Source organism: Cyclopterus lumpus, chromosome 23 (assembly GCF_009769545.1).
Source record: "Cyclopterus lumpus isolate fCycLum1 chromosome 23, fCycLum1.pri, whole genome shotgun sequence".
Taxonomy (NCBI): Eukaryota; Metazoa; Chordata; class Actinopteri; order Perciformes; family Cyclopteridae; genus Cyclopterus; species Cyclopterus lumpus.
Genome location: NC_046988.1, coordinates 3,337,561 through 3,361,907, shown reverse-complemented (window position 1 = coordinate 3,361,907; position 24,347 = coordinate 3,337,561). Strand labels below are relative to the sequence as shown.

At 44.6% G+C, this 24,347-nt stretch overlaps 1 protein-coding gene across 1 annotated transcript in view; it reads right to left on the bottom strand.

Annotated features, from left to right (window-relative positions):
• nav3 (neuron navigator 3) overlaps positions 1-24,347 on the bottom strand; it is a 157,167-nt gene that overhangs the window by 61,865 nt on the left and 70,955 nt on the right. The window contains exons 6-9 of the mRNA XM_034526728.1: positions 15,601-15,669; positions 10,954-11,096; positions 3,506-4,613; positions 289-404 (exon numbers count right to left, since the gene is read on the bottom strand). Of these exons, the coding sequence (XP_034382619.1) occupies positions 289-404; positions 3,506-4,613; positions 10,954-11,096; positions 15,601-15,669 (1,436 nt within the window). The remainder of the gene's footprint in view (positions 1-288; positions 405-3,505; positions 4,614-10,953; positions 11,097-15,600; positions 15,670-24,347) is intronic.

The following is a 24,347-nucleotide window of genomic DNA, read 5'->3' as shown; positions in this document are numbered from 1 at the left end:
TCACTCAGATGTTAGATGGAGCAGCTAATCCATAATGTAACACCACCGTGTTGATGTCAGCTACACCAAGTGATCTGTTTCCTGAAGAGAGTAAATGCACCCTCTGAACACACAGAAAAGCATTGCAGCAGGTCAACATTAGTCAGGTGAACAGCAGATGGAGGTTAAAGTGTATGACCAGTATTATAGGAGACAAATGTTAATGCACATGGCATTACACATTCACACAACCACATGGACAAGTATCATGCATGCAGAGCCCGCGGCATGTGTGTCGACCCGCTGTACCTGATATCTCCTCCAGGCACTGTTTGGCTGTCTTGCTGTAGACCAGCTCTCCCTTGGTGGGGCTGAGGCAGGGGTCAGCTGGGGCCACCATGGTGCAGTCGTTTTCTGAGAAAGTCCTGGAGGCACAGGAGAGACCAAAAGTAAATAACACGCAGCGGTTACAAAGGCTGAGATACACCTGAAGACTGAAAGTGTCCTTCATTCAGTCACTGCCAAACAATGCAAGAGAATCATGTTTTCCAACACAGTCAAATCTCCTTGAAAACAAAACAATCTTATACAATATGAATTATATAAAGTACCTTTAAACGCAGGAAAATCTACAGAAAACAGGCGACTCCTTTCCCATTGCCAGTAGAGCTCAATTTCACAAATGCGATGGAAAAGAGTGCAGGTAAACAGCGGTAGGCAGCATGGAGGTCAGTGAAGAGCACTCATTTATTCAGTCACTCTTCAATTGTAGGGTAGACTTTTTTTTTTTTTTTTCAAAATTATTTACACAATGATTTATTTCTGATAAATAATCGGCAGTGATCTGGATGTAGTGACGAAGTGGGTCAAGGCAAATTACATCATTTTACTGCAATGCCGCCTTCAAAAGCAGGAAAAGGAGACACAAAATCTTATCATAACTATCTCAAGAGGAGATGGTTTGACATCTCAGATAGTCAGATAGTTATTTCCAATGGATAAAATTCCATTTGTCCCATTAACACTATTTGGTTTTAGTTTAGTATGAATAAACAATATTGTCACATAGAAAATGCAGCATCACATAAATGTATATTGGTACAAGAAAGATCAGTAACTGAGAGAATTTTGGTGTGAAGAGCAACACGAAAACCAGTCTGAATGTCTTTAGTCTCAGTCAAATGTGCAACAGATGGACGCTTTTAAAGGGAGGAGGGGACGCTTTCTGCGAGTGCTTCAGAGTGGGAACACGCGTTTGTGTGCCACTGCCTCTCCTCCTCGACCCGGAGCTGTGTGCCGATCTGAAGACACGAGGAGCCAAACGCCCTCCATGAGATAACGGTCCTCCGCGAAAAGAAAGCCACGTATGTGTATACAGTCAAAAACAAACTAACGCTCAAATACACACGGTGACAGATGATACACGAGCAAACACAATCAAAAACACACACGCACAGAAACACACACACACGTTGAAAAGTGCGCAAACCAACACTTGCACATGTAAACCCTGGAATACACACAGTAAAGCATACTAAAACACACAGACAGGTCTCAGCACAAGCTCCTGTATGGTATTCATTCCCTCACTCAGACACACACACACACACACAGACGACTGCTGCTGCACACCACAATCAGGGCCCACAATAAGAAAGCAGATATATGAGAAATGGTAACAATTTCTATATTAACTAAAAAACTAAATATTTTTTTTATTAAAAGGAAGGGTAACTTCACTCATAAGATTCCGATAAGGCCTGCTTTCTATGTGTTGCTGGTCTTTACTCCTAGTGGTAGAATGAACTACTACTGTAGTGTTTCTATCCTTCCTGATTCAGAGGGAGTCACAGAGGGGGCGAACCCAAATCAATCCTGCACACTAACTGCGGCAAAGTCCTGCAACCACTCCGGTCTGTTAAACTTGGCAGGGGCAACGCGTTGAAGTGAGCACAGAGGAGAAAGGGAACAGGACAAAGATGCCTAATTGGGCAGAAAATCATGGTAAATTGCAGCACAGCGAGAGGCCTTTACGCTTACTGTCTGCACGCTGGGTGGAGAATATTTATAGCCAGTGAAGAGGAGGCTCCAGAAATATACTCACAAGGAAATATCTTGGCACAGGGGACACAGGTAGAGGGGGGGGATCTGCACTGTACCTCAAAGAAAAGAGCAAAGTGCAAACACAACCAGGGGTTTCATACCCTCTTTGGTTCAGAAACACTTGACTGATGTGATTATAATAATAAAATTCCAAGGAGAGTAAACATCCCAGAACAGAAAGACAAACCAGAGAGACGCTTGGAGAGCTAGCTTGTTAGCCATTAGCTTGCCAGCTACAATAGTTCACCAACTGGCCCCCCACATAGTCCCTTTGGCGCCAATGCTCCTTCACCTACTATTTTGATAGGACACGTGGATAAATGTCCCTCTACCTGATTCAATGGGCTGGAGCCTCAACAGCCAAACAGTCCATTGACCCTGCTGGCCGTCAAGATGCATCAGAGTTTTTAATATCAATAATCAGTGTCTAATGGCCACGAGAAACACAAAAAAAAATGCAATTTTTGAATTGGTTCCCCAAGTCAAAGTGTTTTTGGTGACGTACTATTCACTGAACGATAAAGATGTACTCGCCGTTGTTTGCTTGTTCCACTTCAAATCTACTCGCTATGTCACAATTTGCACATTATCTTCCCCAATTAGCAAAAAAGGCAAAAGTGGTAAACTTAAGTCCAAGCCTCAACATGTTCCCTCAGAAACCTGTGGCTGACATCACAGATGGCACACTTCTTTGGAAACTCAATTGGAGTGGGCCGTCTGTGCTTCTACATGTTGAATTTTGGTTCCCTTCTTTCATAACTGACTATCGCTATCGGCCCAGTTTTAAACTAGCTAAACGTATGGGATTAAAGTAACGCTAATGCTCGAAAGAGGCACGGCTCAGTGTGGCAAAGCTGACTGTGCACAACGCAGGAGGAAGACGAGAGGGGGAGAGAAGGGGTGAGGGATTAAGCCTTGTTTAATGGGATTCCTAACTCTCTTTCTCTCTGAGCACAAAGGCATCCCAGAGATTTTGGCGGCTCCACCGTTTCCCCCCCTGGATTACCTCTACTGTCGTAAGAGAAAATCGGCCCTGCTGGGCAGATTTACCCACTTCCTGCACGGCGGATGGCTGCAACGCCAGGGAACCACTCGTCAGCTGCGTGCATCAAAACAGCACCGGTTGAATGAAGAGAAGACGTTGCCGATGTCTGGGATCCTCGCATCAAAGAGCAACCCAGACAGTGAAATAATAGGCTTTGGCAAGTGTCAGGCAGAGGATGTTAATTTGTCTTTTCTGACTGTGAAAAGATGTGGAGAAGAGAGCTGCAGGAACATTCTAGGTGTGTGTCTGAATGTGTGCTTAAAAGCTATGCTTTTAAGAAGAAGGGTCAAAACCTCTCTGGGGTGAACAAAAAGTGTGGGGGAGTTGGAAATAGACAACGTTGCCTGTGTATGGATGCATTACACACACACATCTCACCTGTACATGAAGGGGGCCACAGTGGCAGTATTGGGGTGGTTGTGCTGCTGCTGCTGGGGAAGCTGAACTACTCCGTTCCCTCCAAGAGCTCCTCCTCCTCCACCACAACCCCCTCCTATTATCCCACTGGACCCAGACAGGGCTGAGGTGCTGGTGGAGGAGGTCATGCTGGTCCTTTTCCCCTCTGGGCCCCCACTGGGGCGCTCTATGTAGAAACTCCCTCCCTGCCCTCCTTTTGTCAGCTTGACTCGGTCCCCCTCTCCACCGCGCATGTTGCCGCTGCTGTTCAAGGCGGCCTGGCTCTGGCTACGAGGCTTAGACGTCGGGGTGGAGGGAGCTTTGAGTCCCGACTTGGGGATGCCACTGGTAGCCGAGGAGGCGCCGGCGTCTTTCTTTCCAGACGATGGCTTCCCTCCCTTAGGGATGAAGCTGGCAATTTTGGAAGTCTTCTTGGTGGGGTCGGCAAACGACTCGCACTCCTCTTTGGGTGGAGAGCTGTCCTTAGAGGATTTACCAGATCTGCTTTTGTCCTCCTTATCTTTGGACCTGCTGCTGTTGGCAGACACTTTTGACAATGAAGAGGAGGAGTTGGAAGAAGAGGAGGTCTTGCTTGGTGTAGCGAGGGACGGTGCGGTGGTCTTGGTAGACTGCTTGGCCTTAGCGCTGCTACTGCCGCTGCTGCACACCAACCCCGTGGGCGTCAGTCCCTCCTCACCATACTCCGACATGTCGTCCTCCTCCTGCAGAGCCATTTCCGCCACCGACGGAGACCCTCGCGAAGCCGACCTAGGGTTGATCAGGCGGAACTTCTCCAGCATGGACCTCTGGGGTCCGCCACCGCCAGCCGACCCTACTCTTGAGCCATCGCCTCCGTGCGGCTGAAGGCCTTCAGAGGCCTGGGGTGAAAGGTTGGGGGTGTGTGTGGGGCTTGCCAGCATGGACGAAGTGGCGCTGTGCTTGAGGTTCATGGACTTGCTACGCCAGGACTTGCCGGTGTTGGGTGAGGGGATGGCAGAGGCCAGCTGCTGCCCGCTGAGGCTGGTGGGGACCGTCCCACCAATACCGCTCCCATTCATCCCGTCAGCTACTGGGATACCCCTCACCGCTTCTAAACCAGGGAAGAAGAGACAAACAGGAAGGTTTTTTATTATTAAAAGCATGGTTATTTGGTAAATATGACAATAAAATAACTGAGTCACTGACGGATTTGATTAAAACATTCAGTGTTATTCACTAATATTTACTTTGGGAAAAATGTTACACAGTTGTAGCATCCACTGGAGGGACTCAAGTTCTGATTGTGTCAAACTTTCACAGTCTTTCCAAAGTCACAGCTGAATACTGTGCTGTTCTTCCTCTATGGCTTTGCACACATTTAGCTCAAAAGTCACGCAATAACGAGGGACTTTCAGAGGATTTCAGTGTTCAGTCCCAATTGGCAGAATATCTACGGTATGTTAGGTTAAAAAAGAAGAGCGATACACTGGAGTCTCCAAGGAGTTTCCACTCAAGTGTGCTGTAGCTCCGTGTTCAGACTTTCAACCCACTGACTCACACTTGTATAGAGGCATGTTTTCAGGTGGATGACAGTGGTTATAAGGGACGGGCCACCGTGTTGTAACAAAAGAGATCACGGTAGCTTCGTGAATTTTCTTCTGAGAGGACGCCATGCACCCAGATTTAATGTTCAATATCATCAGTCTAAGATGACAGTACTCAGAGTTTGAGGAGGTATTTTTGAATCCAGCGTTTTCAATCTAACTACGTTTTATGTTGGAGAATTTTTCCCTTTCCTAGAATTCTGGGTTTAGAAAGTATGTAGGTAGAAAACAAAAGTGGGCACTTAGAGCTCAACTCCAAAATGTCTCCATATTGAGGAGGCAGTGGGTGTAGAACAACTGATGCCTGCCTCTGATCCGGGGATTTCTCCCTGTATGATTGTTCAACGCTGGTAGAAAATGGCAGCTCTGGAAGAAAGCCCTCGCTTCTCGTGAGACTTCAAAACCAAAAGCCATGAAATACCGCTGGAAATAATGGGTCATTGTGTCATCCACGTTAACCATTTACATTCGCTACATTTCCAGTTAGTTTTGCCATTTAAGGGGACCCTGGGGACTCTTTTCTTTACCTCGAGTAGCAACATGGAGCACTGTTTTGATGAGAAACGCTGAATTCAGTGGCAGCAAAATTCAGGACAATGTGATACGTGTGTATTACGAAAAGTATGCCAAAGTCACAAAGAATCATCAAATATTAATCATCTAGCAACATTTTTGGGCCTTTTTATCATATTTCTACAAATCATCTCCAGAAATATTCTTTCATAACTGAACACTTTCTTATTGCCATTACAGGCCCGAAAGTGGAGCAACGATACATTACGAAGGTGTTTACATCTAACAGATTTACAGTTCAGTGGTGCTCGAAAAATACAACACACAGAGCCAAATCCCACACATTGATCCGCACATAAACATCTGTCATCCGTGTTTAATAAACGTTTTGAGCATTGACCTTTACACACACACACACACACACACACACACACACACACACACACACACACACACACACACACACACACACACACACACACACACACACACACACACACACACACACACACACACACACACACACACACACACACACACACACACACACACACACACACACACACACACACACACACCATCATTCCTGGCTGGTTGACACCCGACTGTCAGCACTCTCCCCCTCTCTTACACACATTGAGGATCCAGCAGCACCAGACAGATAAGTATATATTTGATATTTGAAAGGGATGGACGCAACAGGAGACAGGCAGGCACGAACAGAAATCAGAGTTTGAGGCCACTTCAGAGGGAAAGAGACGAAAAGAAAAGAAGGAGGAAAGGCAGAATTAAAGCTGTGGCGGGAATGAAGACGACGGAGTGACAGCATGAAGCTATGCGCCATTAGACAGAGTGGATGTCTGGCTGGCTGTCAGTCAGCACAGGGAGCGGGGTTCAGCTGGCTGTGAGTCACCCCCAGTCTGCAGTTTAAAGCCCCTTCAGGCAGGCAGAGGGGAGGGGGGTTCAGTTTCCGCTGTGGCTGAGAGACTTTAACCGGCTTACAAGTCCGAAGACATTCTGTAAAACCTTAAAACATGCCTGAAAACGCCCCAGTGCCCTGTGTAAGACCCGGGTGTGTTAGACTCTGCCAGAGGCTCTTCTTTACGCTGGAAATGTGTAGCGCGCCAACACTAAACACTGCTTTTTCATATGTCGTCATTCAAAATGCTTTCTGTTTATTTTTTCCACCATATACACTCATTAGGATTCCAGGAGAAATAATTCACAGCAATATCTGCGAAACCTCTGGTTCTAGTATTTTTTTTAATGAATGCATTAAGATTTGTATGCTGTATTTTAAGGCCTGCGGTCAATCAACAGGCGTAAAACTACTGCTGCTCATGAATAACTTGCTGACATCATTTCAGGAAACAAGCCAACGAAAGCAGCTGGGTACTAAAACTTACTGGTCATCAGGTATGCAAGCGAAGCATCAACACACCAACTGACTGAAACACGCTGCGCGTACATGCACAGCACCAGCGCTGGTTTTGAGCCCAACATTTGCTCCAGTTGACATTAGGAATCTAAATATTAATGATGCAGATCGCTTTTATTTTGCATGTCCACTCATTCTGTTCAAACACAATATTTCTGCACAGTTGCAGATAAAGATTAGGCTACACTGTTATTATTGTACTACTGTACTAATGTTTGCTCCCCAGCTTGCCGCACACAAAGGGAGGCACACACCTGTAGAAATCAGAACTGCCACAACAACAACACAATCTATTTTCCTTTCGTTTATTTAGGGGGATGTTGCAATAACATAAGACGTCAGACGTTCATTTAACCTTCATTTGAAAATCTTAACTTTATTTTAGTTATCTGGACAGTTGGCTGTATTTAAACTTGGGCTGGAGAACTTGTCATCTCAAAAACACAAATGTGGCCAATAACACTTATCATCTTCTTATAATTCTGAAGATTGATTCTATATAGTAGGTGTTTGTGTCATATTTGTGTGCGTGTGGACATGTGAGTGCTTGTGTTTACATCTGAGCATGCACGGTTTTTAATATTCGGCAATGCACAAAAGATTGCATATGGCTTGTCTGACAGTGTTGAGTTGTGTGTAAGTGTATTTAGTACAATAGCAGAACGTCCTCTTGCCTGGATGAGAACATAGTTTGTGCAGATCTCAGAGTGCAATGTTCTGGCAGACACTCTCCTGCTTTCCTGTAATGAGTTTGCAGGTTAGAAAGGTGGGATGAGTCGGAACACAGAAGGTTCTGATCTCAGACCAGCAGAGGTATAACTGGACTAGATTTGAACCATTAGATTCTCACAGCCTGGTCTCAATCCCCAGGTTGTTAAATACGCGTCTTGATACCGACGCACCGGGCTTTCAGCTTGCTCCAATGTTAGCCTATCAGCATCAATATGAGACGTTCAGAGCAACTGCGTGGATGGACGGGTCGAACAAACACAGGACCTTCACCCAGCAGGCCGCTGTCTGGGTCTTTTAAGTTGCGTACGGAAGTTAACTTACTTAACATTAAGTTACACCTCTGACGTAATGTACTTCAAAAAAAAGAAATCCTGACCAAATGTGCTGATGTGATGGATGACAAGACACCCTTATTGTGCATGTCTTTCTGTGTGTGTCTAGACAGTCAGCTGATAAACATGGATGAGAGAGCATCCATGCTTGTGTTTCTGTGCTTGTCTGTGTCCTCTCTGTTACCCTTCATCTGTAGAGAGTAGCCCTCGAGGCAGCTTTTAAAAGTGAACGGAAGGGGCTTACAAGCATTTACGTGATTCTGAGTTTGTGTATGCGTGTCTCTGTTTGTGTGTCCAGCCAATTAACTCCATCTTTACAGATCCCCCCACCTCCTCGCTTCCTCCATCCCCACCCTGGAGGCTGCTTCGCAGCGCCACACTTTTCACTGTGCAGTGACTCGTCGTTGCTATGGCAACAGACTCCCCTTTTTGTTTTTTTTTTGCCTCAGCGTCCGAGGAATGAAATGTCATTTCTCCTTGTCTGCTCACCAAATTGAACGCCTGGATTCAAGTGATATTACCCATGTTTGGAAAGACACACACACACACACACACACACACACACACACACACACACACACACACACACACACACACACACGCACACACGCACACACTAACTCGCTCACACACACACACGCATGGAAATCAGTGGACACCTGCTGCAAGGTATGCAGCAGTGACATGTGTACCTCTTCCAACCTCTGCTGCTCTTGTTCTGGCTGCAGTTGTATATGACTCTGAGTTGAACACTCGAGTACAGCTGCTATGACATTACCGTCAGATAAGGCGTCATCGCTAGAGGACGTCAGCAGCTTCTCCACCTACGCCACGTTTCAAAATGGCCTCCCCATCCTGATGCTGAACGAGCAGCAGGCCAATCACCGACTTTCTTTTGTCCAATATCACACTCGTGCCCTTTTGAAGCCTCAATTTAGTCGGGTGAAGTTAATTAAATAGTTGCACGGCAACAAAGGTGACGCATCGCTCTTGGTGCCCTTTGAGCTCTAGTTCTGTCTGGTCAGAGCGACACTGTGTGTGAAGAGAAGTCCATCACTTCATCCCCCGTGAGGCCAGACATGCCTTACATAAAAAGCTAATTAAAGTTATTGACACAAGTCAACACAAATATGACTTTCACCCCGTAGCCCTCTGGCCGATCAGTCCCTGTTAGGGGTGTAACACAAAGCTACCATCCTCATCGGTGTATTTTCATACCAGAAGTGCTTTCCACAGCCATCCACTCCTCATGTGTTGGTGTTTAGCTGCCAAAACACATAAAACAACATAACATCATAACCACTTATCTAAGCAAATTGACTAATAAAATATATGATTGTATCTCTATTTAAACACCACTGAGTCAAATTAACAGCTGATAAGATGAGCATAACAACCATATGGAAATGAATAGGCCCAGTAGGCCCTAAGAAAATATAGACAGTATAATTGCATTTGGACCAACTTCATTCTAAAACTGGAGTTATTAGTTTTTTTATTATTGACATTGGCAAATATGAGATCACCATGCCTGCAACAAATCTGGTCATATCTAAATAATGTATTTGTATATTTAAAAAAACAAAAACTAAGTGAAAGAAACATAGGATATATAACTAAAGATAAACATGACGCCGGCAAATGCAACTATCTGTGAGAGAAACAAATACACTTGACTGCTTCTGCCCAGAAGGTTCTGTCGGCATTGCCATTGATTTGTCTTTTTTTGCCTTTTACGTTTCTTCCCATACTTTAAAAAACAAAACAAAAGAAAAACACTGTTTCATATCTCCCCTGCAGTGGAGCTCAAACGCCTGGCATTTGTCTTGTGGCAGGACTCCACTGCACTGAGAGAATAAAAAAAGAGTAAAAAGAAACCGATCGACTGAATCATTCATCAAATGATTGCTTTTTAAATGACAGCATGAGACTATTACGGTCAGTTCCTTAATTATCTCTGCTTTCTCTACACTCTCTTTTCAGCCTTAAACACTTGAGCATGTGCTCGCTGTCCGACCTCTGACCTTCCATCATCTCTCACCATGCCCCTCCATCTTCCTCTCGTCGACGAGTTTGACGTTCTAGACAGAAATCGCACACCCTGCGTCGAATTTTGGGATTTGAAGGAATCAAATAGAAATGTTTTTTGTTGTTGTCTCTCCTCCTCCACCATCTTCTGCTGCCGATCCTCTCTCGACTACGCTGAATCCTTCACTGAGCTCACCAGTTGGAAAACATTTTATGATTCCATACATTTCGAGCCAAAGCAAAAGGTTTGTTATTATGATGTCAGAAACCCGCCGGGACTGGTTTTAATTATTCAAATGACTGTGATCGATTATATTCATCACCACTCGATGAGCCAATGAGTCATGATAAATCTCATGAATGAGCCACAATAACATCTTACAGCTATTATAAATACAGTTAGTGAGCCAATCTCAATGTAGTTAAAGCATTGCAAGCAGCTTATTTACTGTTTAACATAAAGAGGCTGTAAAGGCAACTATGTATTTATGAATAATTAGTTTGGTGGTAAATAAACTGCCACGCACTCCAGCTCCACTGTGAGACCCTTCTCTCGAAAGCATAATCACTCTGATTAGCTTCGCCGCGCTCAGCAGAGCAGCTGTCTGAATTCGCCCCTTTCGGTCGTCCCTCAAAGGGCTCTCGCAATGCTGGGAAAATGTGCCTTGGAATAAAGAAGTGGGGATGATTCAGCAGACTGGTGAGGACTTCTCTGCAGCCCGGTCTGCTTGAGCCAGTGGTGCCACCAAGTGGCCGGGATGGAGAATGTGAGAGTATCTTTGTGACACGACCAGTCGCTCTCACCTCGGTCGTTGCCGCTGGCATACTGCAGAGGCTTGCTCTTGTCGATGCTGTTGAAGCTCTGGCTGCGGCGGTTGAGGTTGGACGAGCCCGGGCTCCTGGAGGCCCCGCTGCCTGCAGCAGGTGCTCTGGAGGGGCCTGGCAACCTGCAAAAGAGAGGTTCGGATGTTAAGTTGACATATTGGGAGTTCGAAGCAGAGCTCTTCTGGGGGCACAAATATGTCTACGGGACAATATTAGTATTATTGTTGTCATGGGATTTGAATAAATAAAGGTGCATTTTCTCTTGCGTTTAAAACTTGTAACCCCTCCTATAAATTGGAACCGTGGATGGTGAGAGACGCTGGGAAACAAGTCTCACCCGGAACTCAAAGAGACTCAATAAACACGTACAGTGAGAAAGTTCCTCCCCGTCGTGTCATGATTACTGACCCTGGGCTCAACGCATAAGATGGAGGGAGATCAAGAGACTGCTGTACGACATTGTGTGTTCCCTCGTGGGCGGAGCAAGAAGGAGGCGTGAAGACAGCGAGCGACATATGACGGCCTTCCGCCCCCCCTTCACATGGAGTCACTATTCGTTGCTGTACCTCTACTGACACTGAAAGCAGGCTGCGAGTGAGGAGGTCTGTGTTTTCAGTCAGCCTCTCTTCCCTCTTACACACAGACACACTCTTTCTCTCTCAACAGTCAAAGCTTGCCGCAGCTGGAGGGTTTTCTCGACTCCCGGGAGGCGCTAAGAGAATCAACTCATCAAAAACCTGTTGCTGTTGTACACTACCTTTACATTGCATTGTTTTATGGCCGACGCCTTGAGCCATTTGTTGGCAAGTAATTCCAAAAACAGATCTGGCATCCGGCACACGGATCGGAACAAGATTTATGGCAATTTAAAATGTATTTCTACCTGACACGATCTTTATGGTTTGATGTGATTTTTATGAACTGATTTCAAAGGCTGCTTTTTACCTCACAGTTGAGTAGTCCATACCATAATATATCTTTTTAGATTGCTTGTTTGCACGTTGTGACGAGACTGCAGGCCAAGTTCAATCCAATCAAAAATATGTCTGACAAGAGAAAGAAAGAGGAGAACAAGGTCTCCCAGCTGACAGGGTGGGAGTAAATGATGGTAATGCTGAAAAGAAAAGGGCATTGAGTGACGACTTTGCACGCATCAGAGCGGCCGTGGGTGTTTCCATTCATAGCCTGGTCTTTGAAAGAAATAAGTAAAAAACCGTGAATAGATTCTAACAACTTGGGTGTCTTTCTGCCTCGCTGCATGAAGGCTGCCGTGATGTCCTTTAACAAAGATAATTGATTTGCTACGCAGAATATGTCACTCGCGTCTATCGCAGATGGAGCCGAGATGTCGGAGGGGAAATTATTTTTAAAGGGTGGAATCCTGAAGCGGTTGAAAAGCGGAGGGAAAAAGGAAAACCTATGAAATATGTTCCATTTTGCCTTTAAAGTCTTCACATAATACAACTAAAACAAGACAAAAATTGACATGGAGCATTGATTAAAAACATGATTATTAAGAAATATCTCCCTGAGGGGCTGCTTTATGCCTTTGGTAAATACAAGGAGCTATGATGAAATTAATCTGGAGGTTGCTGCTTTTTCTTCCACACTATCTATCGAACACACTACAGGAGCCGGTCGGATCATCTCTAGTTTGTCCCCCTGTGACTGCAGGACAACCTGCAACTGAGAGGCCACAGAGGGGCCACTGGATAAAAAGCATTCATCACCTGGCAATGCTAATGCTAACAACGGGCGCATCAGACTAGCCATCCCGTGCATGTTTCTGATGCAACGAGAAACGCAGATGGAGAAACTTTGGGTGTCTCCCTTGAAAGGAAAGAGCACGGCTCAGCGTCTAAGTGAGCTGCAAGGCGTGTCGTCGGAGCAAAGCTGCCTCATAAGTCAGTCCATGTGCTGAACAATGAAAACTTTGTTTTAAACCAGGCGGTTGTGCAAAAATAAAATTAGCTCAAGTGCAAAAAACCCCCAAAAAACTGACATCGAGAAGCAGCAAATGTGCCGACATTCAGTTCCTCTGAATTCGTTAGATCCTGAAAAGATCCGCCTTTGACAACACAAGCAGACGTGATTCTGTTTAGAGATGCTGATCCAGGTCTGAGATCACAGGCTTGTACTGAGCTGCAGAGGTGGTCCAACAGATGGACTGGTACAGCAGCAGCCCCATAATAAAGAGAGAGAGAGAGAGTAGAAAGTATCTCACAACAAAGCAAAACTAAAAGCACCTACACCACCCCTAAACAAACAAACAAACACACACACACACGCACACACGCACACACGCACACACACACACACGCACACACACACACACACACACACACACACACACACACACACACACACACACACACACACACACACACACACAGTAGCTACAGGGCCTTTAGCTCACACAGGTACAAGCAACAAGAAGAACAGAAGAGTGAGAGACCAAAATAATTAAGAGATGAAAAACAAAAAAACAAACAAGACATGAAAAAGAACAAAGGAGAGAGTTGAGAGAATGGAAGTGAGAGGGAAATGGATGCATACAGAGAGACTAAAATATAGTCTAGCTGTAAGAGAAAATGAGAGATAAACAGTAGGGAAATGAGGTTGAGATTGAAGCAATTCAGATGGAAATCAGAAGGAAGTCCCTTTTATCACAAGATTCTTTCATCTTCCAAAATACATGTTTGATAATGCATCAGCAAACTGGAGCTGGAGGAATGAAAAATGTGACAATGATTCTGTTTCTGGACAGAAGGGACCAACACATTAATGGGCCTGTCAGTCTCTGGCTACCCACAGCAGTTCTTGCAGAGGTGAAAGCGCTGACTATTAGTTTCTCCAGCTGCAAGGGTTCTGCCGGTGATTCTTCACCTGAGTGCAGGTTAGCGGGTCCAGCCCGTCTGGAGTTCACGCTACCTTCAGGCCAAAGCCAACTCAGGCTCATTAACATGGTCGAAAGGTAGCACACGCTGTTCAACATCACCCCCTGCTGCAAAGACGGTGAAGTTTAAGGACCATATCAGTATTTTAGCCCATGTAGAATAATAAACACAATATATATTTGACATCCATTTCTTATTAGTATTTCATTTTCAGATGTTGTCATCGCGATAGCATCCCAAACTGTGCAAGATGCTACTTTTACAGGAATGTAGTTAATATTGAAGGTGGAGTTCAGAAACCGGGGCCCAATTTGGCGTTGCTAGTGTGATCCCATTACAAGAAAGTCTCTAGTTTGAATCCATATTTTTTACTGATACAGGACGCCATTGATTTGTGCTAAATTCTGTATTTAATTAAAATCAGTGAGCAGACTCTTGACTCATCGACAAAAATAACTGCAGACTCTGATAGATTACAGTGTTTGGACATGTGAATGGAAATCAATGGCTGATGTAGCTCATAAAACAACAATTCAAAGTGGTAATCACGCTTGTACGAATGAGGCAATGGTTACAATATCACCATTGTGTTGTGTGTGTGTGTGTGTGTGTGTATATTCATATCTGTGCGAGAACGAAAGAGCTGTTTCTGCAAAGCAGCAGCATTGAGGTTTGTTGTCGGTGATGTGAGAGGGCCGATTACCACCCATAGGGCTGGAGCTGCTGGCTACAGCATGTTTGCCATTCCTCAGTGGCGACTGGAGAGAAATTATTTGCCAACACGCCGTTTCCCACTGCGCCACTGCGAGCATCAGACAACTGGACTGGGGTGTGTACATACAGGATGTGTGTGTCTCACATGTGTGAGGGCCACAATGCTTGTGTTAACTTGATGACAGGTAGGTCAGTGGCCCTGTGTGTGTGTGTGTGTGTGTGACAGTAGCTTGATAGTAGCTGAAGCCTGTGGTTCCCTGACTGCTGGCTGCAGCCTAAAGCCTGGCAACACAAAGAGTGTCATTATAATGTCTGGTGGCTTATTCAGCAGCAGCTTCTTCTGCCAAGATGTGTAAGGGGTATTCCCCAAGGACACAGCACACAGAACAGGACTTCTCAAGTAGTAAAAGCACTGGACTGAGGACTGAGATTAAGTGCAAGTCAACTACATTTTGCAGGGATCCTGGATTTTCTTTTTTTGTGTGTGACGTCTGAAGGTGAATGTTTCTTTTTTCTCGTGAGGTTGGTCCTAGTTTTGGTGCGAGTCATTTCAAATGACATTTTGTCATCCATTCAACTTACTGACTTGCAGAATACTCAGACAGACTTGGTTTGGAGGAACATGATGTACTAGCACCTACATACAATTACACATTCGCCAAATTGGGCGCACTTAATTACACCGAATTACCTGTGAAAACAGAGAGTGTGATAATGAATATGCAGCCTGCGTTTCACTGTGAGGCACTGTTGCAAGCTGCCATGAGGCCCGTCTACGCCCTGCTGCAGGATCCTTGAGCAAAACACAAACAACTAGCAGCTGCTCTGTAGCTGACCCTGACCTGTGACCTCCCTGAAGTGGTAACACAATATCACAAAAGTATTAAGCAAAAAATAAGTATTTAAAAAAACAAAACTGTGAGGGTATACATGTAATGCAAAAAGCACTTGAAAACCCAGACAACAAAGAATCCATTAAATAAAAAGAGGTACACTGATTTTCTGCCATATTTACCTTGTGTTTTTCTTCTGTGGGGACCCTAGTCCACTGTGGCCCGGAGGACTTGCATATCGCGCTGTGAGACTGAAGAGAGAGCAGATGACAGAGGGACTGTTAACACAGTTAGAGGTGGAATGAGACCAGCGTATTGCTGTAATTTTCTTAATCCATGCCTTAATGTAATACTGTGCCTGAGAGGAGTCGTTCAGATAGAAGCAGAGGAGATAACCGGGGAGAGAAAAGAAGAATGCTGTACTGTAGCATGCCAGAGCACATTTTATTTGTTATTGTTTGCACATGATGGCTCACATATGTTTATTACCACGCACATGACTACTACATGACTAAGCCAACAACATCTCTCAAGCCATTTATAGGGCCGCTGACAGCTCGAGAGACTTTGACAATCAAGACAAACTTGCGCCGGCCTCGTTTGAAGGAAAAAAAACCAAGACTCACAACGCACGAGGCATAGGCGAAAGGAAATGCCCACGCCACCAGTCACAGTTTACAACCCAACACTCACTGTTAGTCATTCACGGAGACGGGAAATTAAGGCGAGCTACCCCTCCGTTTGTGTTTGACAGGAAGTAGTTAAGCTACTTGTGGAGTGCTTTATGAACAAAGAGATGCCTTTAATCATCATGCCTACACCCTGTAAACAATGTAAAGTGGAAGGCCAGGTGGCGAGGCTGCTGCTTATTCTTGTGTGTGAATGTTCTGAGTGTAGTGTCCCATGCGAACAGTGTGACTCGCAAACCACGTGAGTATTTCTCACTTGTTGTCATAAACGGAGTGAACAGAGCCTCCATTCAGAGCCCTCTATCACTCATAACTTCTTCTGTTTTTTTACAAGCTTAAATGTCTCATATATTAACATATTGTTTGTGGCTGGCTTTATTAAAAAGCAATAAAATCCTTTTAATTTCTGCCAAAGAGGAAAGAAAGGTTCTCCATGGACATTTGGACTAACTGCACCTCAGCTAGCTAGCTAACGATAGCATTAAAACAAGTGGTCTTTTCTGTTATTTTCTGTAACTCATTCTAAACAAAGAAAACTATTAATTTTTTTACAATGAAATTACGCAAAGAAAAACTCACAAACTTAGAAGAAAAGACAAAATGTAACCAACATATTATGTGGCAGGCAGTGTTGTGGCAGGCAGGCTTAGCTAACGGGCGCTAACATTGTTAGCTTAACAGACTCATTTTGTTTTTTTCAAAAGTATGAAACATTGTAACTATATTGAAAATACTAACAATGATTAGAGGAAAACAGTTAATAACAAAGACTGTGGCAGTGGATGTTGTAAACTCACCAGGACAATTCACAGTTTGGTCACAGTAACGCAACTTAAGACTACATTAAAGAAACAAACAATATGCTGACTGTACTTGCCAGCTAGCATGATATACGTAGCATCAAATAACTAGCGCACAACAAAGTCCCCATTCAAGGAGTTTTGAATACTTCAAGCAATTTCTTCTTGGCTGTTAAATATTTAAAAAATATTCCAGACTTGTATTCATACCTTCCACAGGTTGACCAGAGACAGTTTTCCAATCAGTCCCTTTTGAGGAAGAAGTCACGGAGCCACAGAAGTTCATCAACTAACCTAGTTATGTGAAAGCTGTCTTCTACAATGACTTCAACAGAGGACGCAACCAACACCAGCACCCCGTTTAGACGTCCGTCTTCTCTGACAACGATGAACAACATGTCCTCTGTTTTGCGATTGTGGGCTGCTGGTTTGGCGTTGGTGAGTGAAAGTGGACAATAAACCACCTATACTGGTTTGGTTGAGTGACGCACTGCAGTCCTCTTATTTTCTGCTCTGACTGCTTTTGCTTTTGCAGTTCTTCGACTTTGCATGAAACTGAATATGAATAATTGCCAACAGACCTAACTGGTATTTTGCTGGCACTGTGACCCATAGTGAATAAATAAATAAAACAGCAGGCATTACCATTACCAGAGAACCAACAGTACAAGTGACTCATAATAATGCTTTAAGTAGAAAATGATTACAAGGAGAAGACATTCAAAGAAATTAAATAGAAAAATGTATATCAAAAGAATCGCTGGCCCTATGCTTTATGATACCAGATTCTGATTACAGTATAAATACTGTCCATGACTTTATTTTGGACGAAATTTCCTCTCATGCAGAAGTACAACAAAATGACTTTATTCTGACATCAAATCAGCTCCCACAGAGCGAGCGACAGATCCAATGCTTTGTCCAGAGAGGTTGAAGTGAAAACGACAACGACAAGCTGAGCACAATTTGAATTACTCTCTTAAACGTGTCTTTGGGTTCCTATTCTGTGTGATGCACATCCACATTCACATGTCTCGCCTGCCTCTGCTGCAGATGCGCGCACACACCCTCTCCCACGCGCATTCTTTCTGTAGTTACGCCTCGCCTTTAACCCCCCCCGCCCCCCAGCGTGATAAAGCGACGAGTCACTGTACATTGCCAATTGACCTTGCAGAGTTTTCATGACGCGGTGTCATGCTAACGAGCTCCGGAGCAGACAGCAGAACAGAGGCGAGACGAGTTCAGGTTAGTTTCCCATTATATCGCCGAGCACAATGTCATTAATTAACTATGTGATACGTGACGCGTTGGTTAATGCTGTATGTCGACAAAATGTGTTTTTCTTCGCTTTCCAAAGGCCCCCACCCCCCACAAACTGCACCACATTTCATCTCCCAGTGGTATCTTTTGTGCTCTATTAAATACCCTAAATGGCACATAGCACACAGACAGGACCTGCTTGGACAGAGATTAATGGAGCCCGTCACACTCGAAAACGCCTTTTCAGCATTACGTTGAGCGTAAACTTGTGCATTCCTCTTGAAGCAAAGCTTTTGTTTTTTTGTTTCTGTCCGTCTCTTCCCTTTTATTTATTTTTTGGGTATTCAGTGGGGATATCAAGGGTTGTGCGTTAAGAGCGAAAAAGGCTGCAGAAGTTTGAGAGAAGGTAATATAAGTGAAGCTCATGTAGAGGCAGCCCACAGTTGTATATGATAGTGGTTCATTTTTCCACCACAAGGCCAATCCTGACCCCCCCCCCCCACCTCCAGCTTTATGAAGTGCAGTGAAACATGAAGGTCCCCAGTCTGGAATGCTCATCCAAACCACAGAATTTAAGATCTTTCCATGTGGAAAAAGACACCAGAACACATGAGAGGCAGGATTTAGGACTGCGGAAAGGGGATGGGGTGAAGGTGAAGAGGAGAAGCAGGAGGGGGCGGGGGGGTTACTGTCTGTCACGTTTGATCCAATACAACATACATCAACAGGACCTCTGTTTAATAGTCCACGACACTGCAGCGATATTGGATGCCTTCGCTGTTCTATTAAATGTGAGCGATATCAGTTTCAGCTTGATTGTAGACGCAGCCCTGAGGGCAGACACAAACTGGTGGGTTTGAGATCCAAAATGGCGTGCGCTCAGCCACTACAGGCCGACGTGATGACAGCAGGTAATGAGATGTCATCCGACCTCCATGTCCAATGGGCGGGGGGGGGGGCTGTCTAAGGTGCCAACAGTAAAACCACAACATCCCTAGTCTTAAGGAGAAATCCCATCCCAGAGAAAACTAGTAAATAGAATGTGTGCCCACGTTACCAGCAGGTACCAAACAATTGTAACCAATAATGTTATGGGCAATCGAAGGTGTGTGGAGCCACGGTCCTGTCCGTCCACTTTTTAGTGGGCCGATCAAACGCTAATAATTTGATTTACATGCTGTCATGTCCAAGAAACGCTGTTAAGTTAATCAGTTTTGTCTTGTGTCCATGTTGTCTCGTGATTTCCTTAACTTTCCTCTCATTTCAGGCAACTTGCTCCTCCCCCTGTGTGTTTCCCCTCTGGTCTGATTGGCTGCCTCGCCCCTGATTGTTTCCACCTGTGCCCTCACCCTGTGTATCTATGGTCTGTGTCTCCCTTTGTCCGGGGGCCAGTTCGTCTTGTCCCTTGTACCAGAGAACCAGCGTAACCCATGTCATTGGCCATTTGCCATTTTTTTTCCAGGTTTTGATATTTTGCTACTTTATTCATATTAGGTTTCTGTTATTTGCCAGGTTTTGTTATTTTGCTACTTAGTTCTTATTGGTTTTCTGTTTGTTTTTTCCAGTTTAATAAACTGTGATTTTTTTGTTGAACTTTGCCTCGAGTCGTGCATTTGGGTTCAGGTCCCGAGTTCGGTCGTGACACATGCCTCTCGTAACAATACACCACTCAAATATTCAGTTTCACTGGCGGATACTCACAGAACAGCAGATGAAGACACTCTAACTAACGTTTCAGTGGGAACTCCGCGGCCACAACAGGGTTTCTGAAGCACTTGAGCCATCCACCAAGTACTCCTGACAGGCGTAACTTGGTTTCCTGTCATACTCTCTGACAAGACAATAAATGATATGCCTAGGTTTGGTTCGGTTAAAGGAAAGATGATGCTGCAAAGAAACATCTGATGTCGTCGAAGTGAGATGGTTTGTACCAAATCAAACCCTCCAACCCGACCTATAACAGCGGCGGGCTGCTATTTTCTTGCTTATCTAAATTAAAACAGGCCATTTGACTATTTTTCAGACTAGAACATCTTTCAGGATGCATAAAAAACCGGGGTCACTAAGAGGACCTGGCATTCTACAAACAGAAGAATGTGGACAGTGAGACCAGAGCCTGTTGTACGTTCATCCTTCCCACGGGCAGTTTAAACCGGTATGTCTCATATGTTCAGAGACCGTCGGGAGCGGCGATGTGAAGCGCCACTAGGAGACAAAGCACAACTCTTGTGAGCAAACGTATCGACTCACAACCCGAAATGAAGGCAAGGAAAAATAAACCATCTAAGAGCCCAATATGATCAGAGTCCTGACACAATCACTACTCAACAATGTGAATAGAGCTGAAACCAGCGGTTTAATAACCACAAATAAAGTCCCTGCACACAAGCTATATAATATCATGGTTTTATTAGTTGACATCAGTTCACCCTAAATTAACTGAATTTAAAGCTGCACGGCAATTCAGTGAAATTAATTGTTTTGAATTAAAGACTTTATTTTAAGATTGTTCAAAAGCTTTGTATTATGTAATTGAATCGTGCGTCCCTTATTTTACTTGAAATGAGAGATAATTTATTTATTATTAAAGTATGCATTATTTATAATTCATCCAGTTCAATTTGAAAACTGATGAGAAGTATTGTTGAATTATTTCCAATTGAACTTTCTATATTTGAAATGACAGTCAGTTGTTGACTACATACAACTGCTATGCCACTTCAATATATATGGGACTAAATCATAGCGTATGTTAGACAATATTGTGATGTTCCAAACCTTTAATGAGGAAATTCTCTCAAACTAGACCTTGTTGAATTGTAATTGAATACTCCTGCATTAGAAAATTAAGTGTTGCAATACAAAAACATATCTAAAATGTATCAAGCCGATAGTTTCCAAACTAAATTTAAAGAGGGTGTCAACAGTACAACAATGGCTTTTTTTTTGACAGTATGCCACGACAAAGATCAAGAAAATATCCATATCCTGTGCATTGACAACCCATCACAGAGAAGCTCAACACAAATACATAAAACAGGACAAGTGGAACCAAACTATTTACCAGTTCATGATGCCACTGGCACTAATCCATCCTCCTCATATCACCGGGTGTTTTCCAGAAAGATCCGAGATGTTGCCTTGATGTTACCCCCCACACACACACACACAAACACACACGCACACAAGCTAGACCAGTACCTAGGAGACGATTCGGGCTTGGCCAGGCTGTTGGCTCTCCCGTAAGGAAAGAGGCTCTTCCTGTCACGGGACACGGCAGTCGGCAGGCGCGAGGAGCGCCGCACCAAGGGGTCAACTTGCTCGCCCCGGGACATGGCGAGTTAAAGAGGGAGGGTTTCGCTGCGCCCTGCCAGGCCCGGACCCCCATGCCTTCTAGAGCACCGACAACCTGCCGGGGCTCCGGGCTGTCGCGTTCCGTCCAATGGGGGAACTCCCCAGTGGACGGAACGCACGCACACACACACACACACACACACACACACACACACACACACACACACACACACACACACACACACACACACACACACACACACACACACACACACACACACACACACACACACACACACACACACACACACACACACACACACACACACACACACACACAGCAGGTGGTGTCTATAGAAAGTTCCCCCACGTCCTGACTGTAAATGCGCAGTGGGCCAAATGTGTGTGTGTGTGTGTGTGTGTGAGCGCGTGTGAGTGTCTCCGCCTGTGTGAATCTGTGAGGCAGATATTTTGATAATTTAAAAAGCTTAACATTTTGAATTCTCCTGGCTTATCTGATAGTTTCTGAAGTTACTCAGACATGCTTAATCTTCAGGGCTCGCAGGGATTCATCACCGTGAACAATTGGAATAAGAAAAGATTTTCATGAACACATTTAATTACATTTCATCACTTCCAAAAGTGTGAGTAAAGGAGAGGCACCCTGCACACCAGCCAGACGAGACCTCGAACAAAAGGAACGGTACACATGTTTTAAATGATTTGGAGTATGAAAACTGCAGAGAAAGCAAACTTGACACATCATCAGTTTGTGCAGTACATGACAAACGGGGGAGTCTTCAGATGAACCCGATTCTACACCGTGCGGGTGAGACGAGCAGCATTAACCGAATATTCTTTACTGACGCTTATAAATATCGTCATAAATAAATAAGTATCTTTACCGACTTGTTCCGGATCATCTTTACAGTGTGTGAAATATTGAAATCCAAGATTACACGCTGCATCATATTCAAGCTGCGTCATTTCATAGTGAAGTATTTGATCTCCTTCTGCTTTGGAAAAGCAGAAGCTAGAATTCAAAATAGACTTCTGTTGGTTTAATGTCTGAGTTTGTGATGACTGACTGTACCAGTGATCATTCTGATTCACTCTTCAGGCACCATACCTCCAGATATGTATTCACACAGGTTATGAGATCATAGGAGCGCAACAGATTTGTAAACCTTGATATTCATGCTCTTGGAAATGCCTGAATTCACTCCCCGTGCCTTCTGGCACAGTGAGAGAGGTTGAATGGCGTGGACGTCCTCAAAAGCTCACAGATTAATGGCTCACTTTAACGTTGACGGACAGGGGCTGATCCTTTGACCTCCGCTTTGGGCTGCAGCATTCAGATGTGATTAACTTAGCCCGGGGGGGATAATACTGGGGCCACGGCCAACGAGGGCAGAGCGATTGTTGTTCTTAATGGGAGTCTTTTCCTCCATGAATTCATGTGTTCTCCCGTTTGTTATTGGTGTAGAGTCCTTACATTTATCATCGAATAAAACCTCAAGTGTCTCTCCACCAACTTGTTATCGGACTCTAGAACTTCTGTAACGGCTTTAACGGGATGTGTGTTTGCGGTGTCTTGGCACGCTCTCCAGACTGGACTGATGCGGCAGTGTGCGTCCAACTTCCAGTGTGTGTGTGCGGGGGGGGGGGGGGGGGGGGGGGGCTCTCCACCTGTTGTGGTAGGTTGGGGGGGCAGTGTGGGAATGGGAGGCAGCTGTGCCCCCCACCCACACACACACACCACTGCCAAACAGAGCGGCCGTGCAGCAACTCAATCCGGTCAGGGGGAATGCTGCTCATGTGTGGCATGTCAGGCCTTCCTTTAGCTGCTCTTCTATTTACATCACACGGGGTCAGGCCGTCTCTGCTTTTACTGCGTTTGACTGCTGAGCTGACCAACACTTCCACTCAGCGATGCACATCTTCATATTATAGTACGTCCACTACCAACCTCAGCATCCCTTTAAAAGAGTGCTCAATATATTTAGCAGCGGAGAACCAGGGACAAGAGTCGGCTTTCCATCCAAATGTCTTGCAAATTTATACCGAAAGAATCGCGAACAAATAAAATGCTAAACGAATGCTGGTTTCCATCCACTACCCTGTGCAACTGTGAGGAGTTGGTTAAAAAGATATTAAGTTTCACGTATTAATGAGAGGAGGGTTACATGAGATTCGGTGGATGTTGAAGTCACAAGCTTTGTGTACGTCTTTTGCACTTTGTCGCATTTCCTTTTATTGAAACACCAACTTTTACACCTCGACCAAACCTAAAAACCTTTCAGATCCAGATTACTTTGTTGTTGATTTGCATTTAATGGAATTTGTCTTTTCATTGGAATATAAAACAACACACACATAAATGCACAATATTTACACCCAACACGGGCTGCAATTATTCATCTTAAAGTCTTAAATTAAAGTCATTTAGTTATTTTTTGATTTTCTGCATTTCCGGTGGAAAAAGTAAAATTGAAAAACTCCTGTCTCATCTATTCCACGCATTCTTCTTCATTGTCAAAAACTGGCATCGAGGCGACCCACAATGCAATACGCCCACTGGTGGATATGGTCACCTTCAGAGTAGTCGTTAACAGTCTTTATGCTAAGCTAAGCTAACAGGCTGTAGCTTAGACAGATATGAGAGCTATATCAATCTTCTAACCAAAGAGTGAATAAGCAACAATACATCTACTGTCCGTTAGCCAGCTTCAGTCCTCTGTGTCAACCCTTCTGGAGCTGATGCAGCAGAAGCCCTAATGAGAAACATCTTCCACGAAGGCTGTTATTCATTTCACGGACACTCATATCCAACAAATTCCTGTTTACAAAAACCTCTAACTGGACCTAATTAAGCGTCCAAGAGGG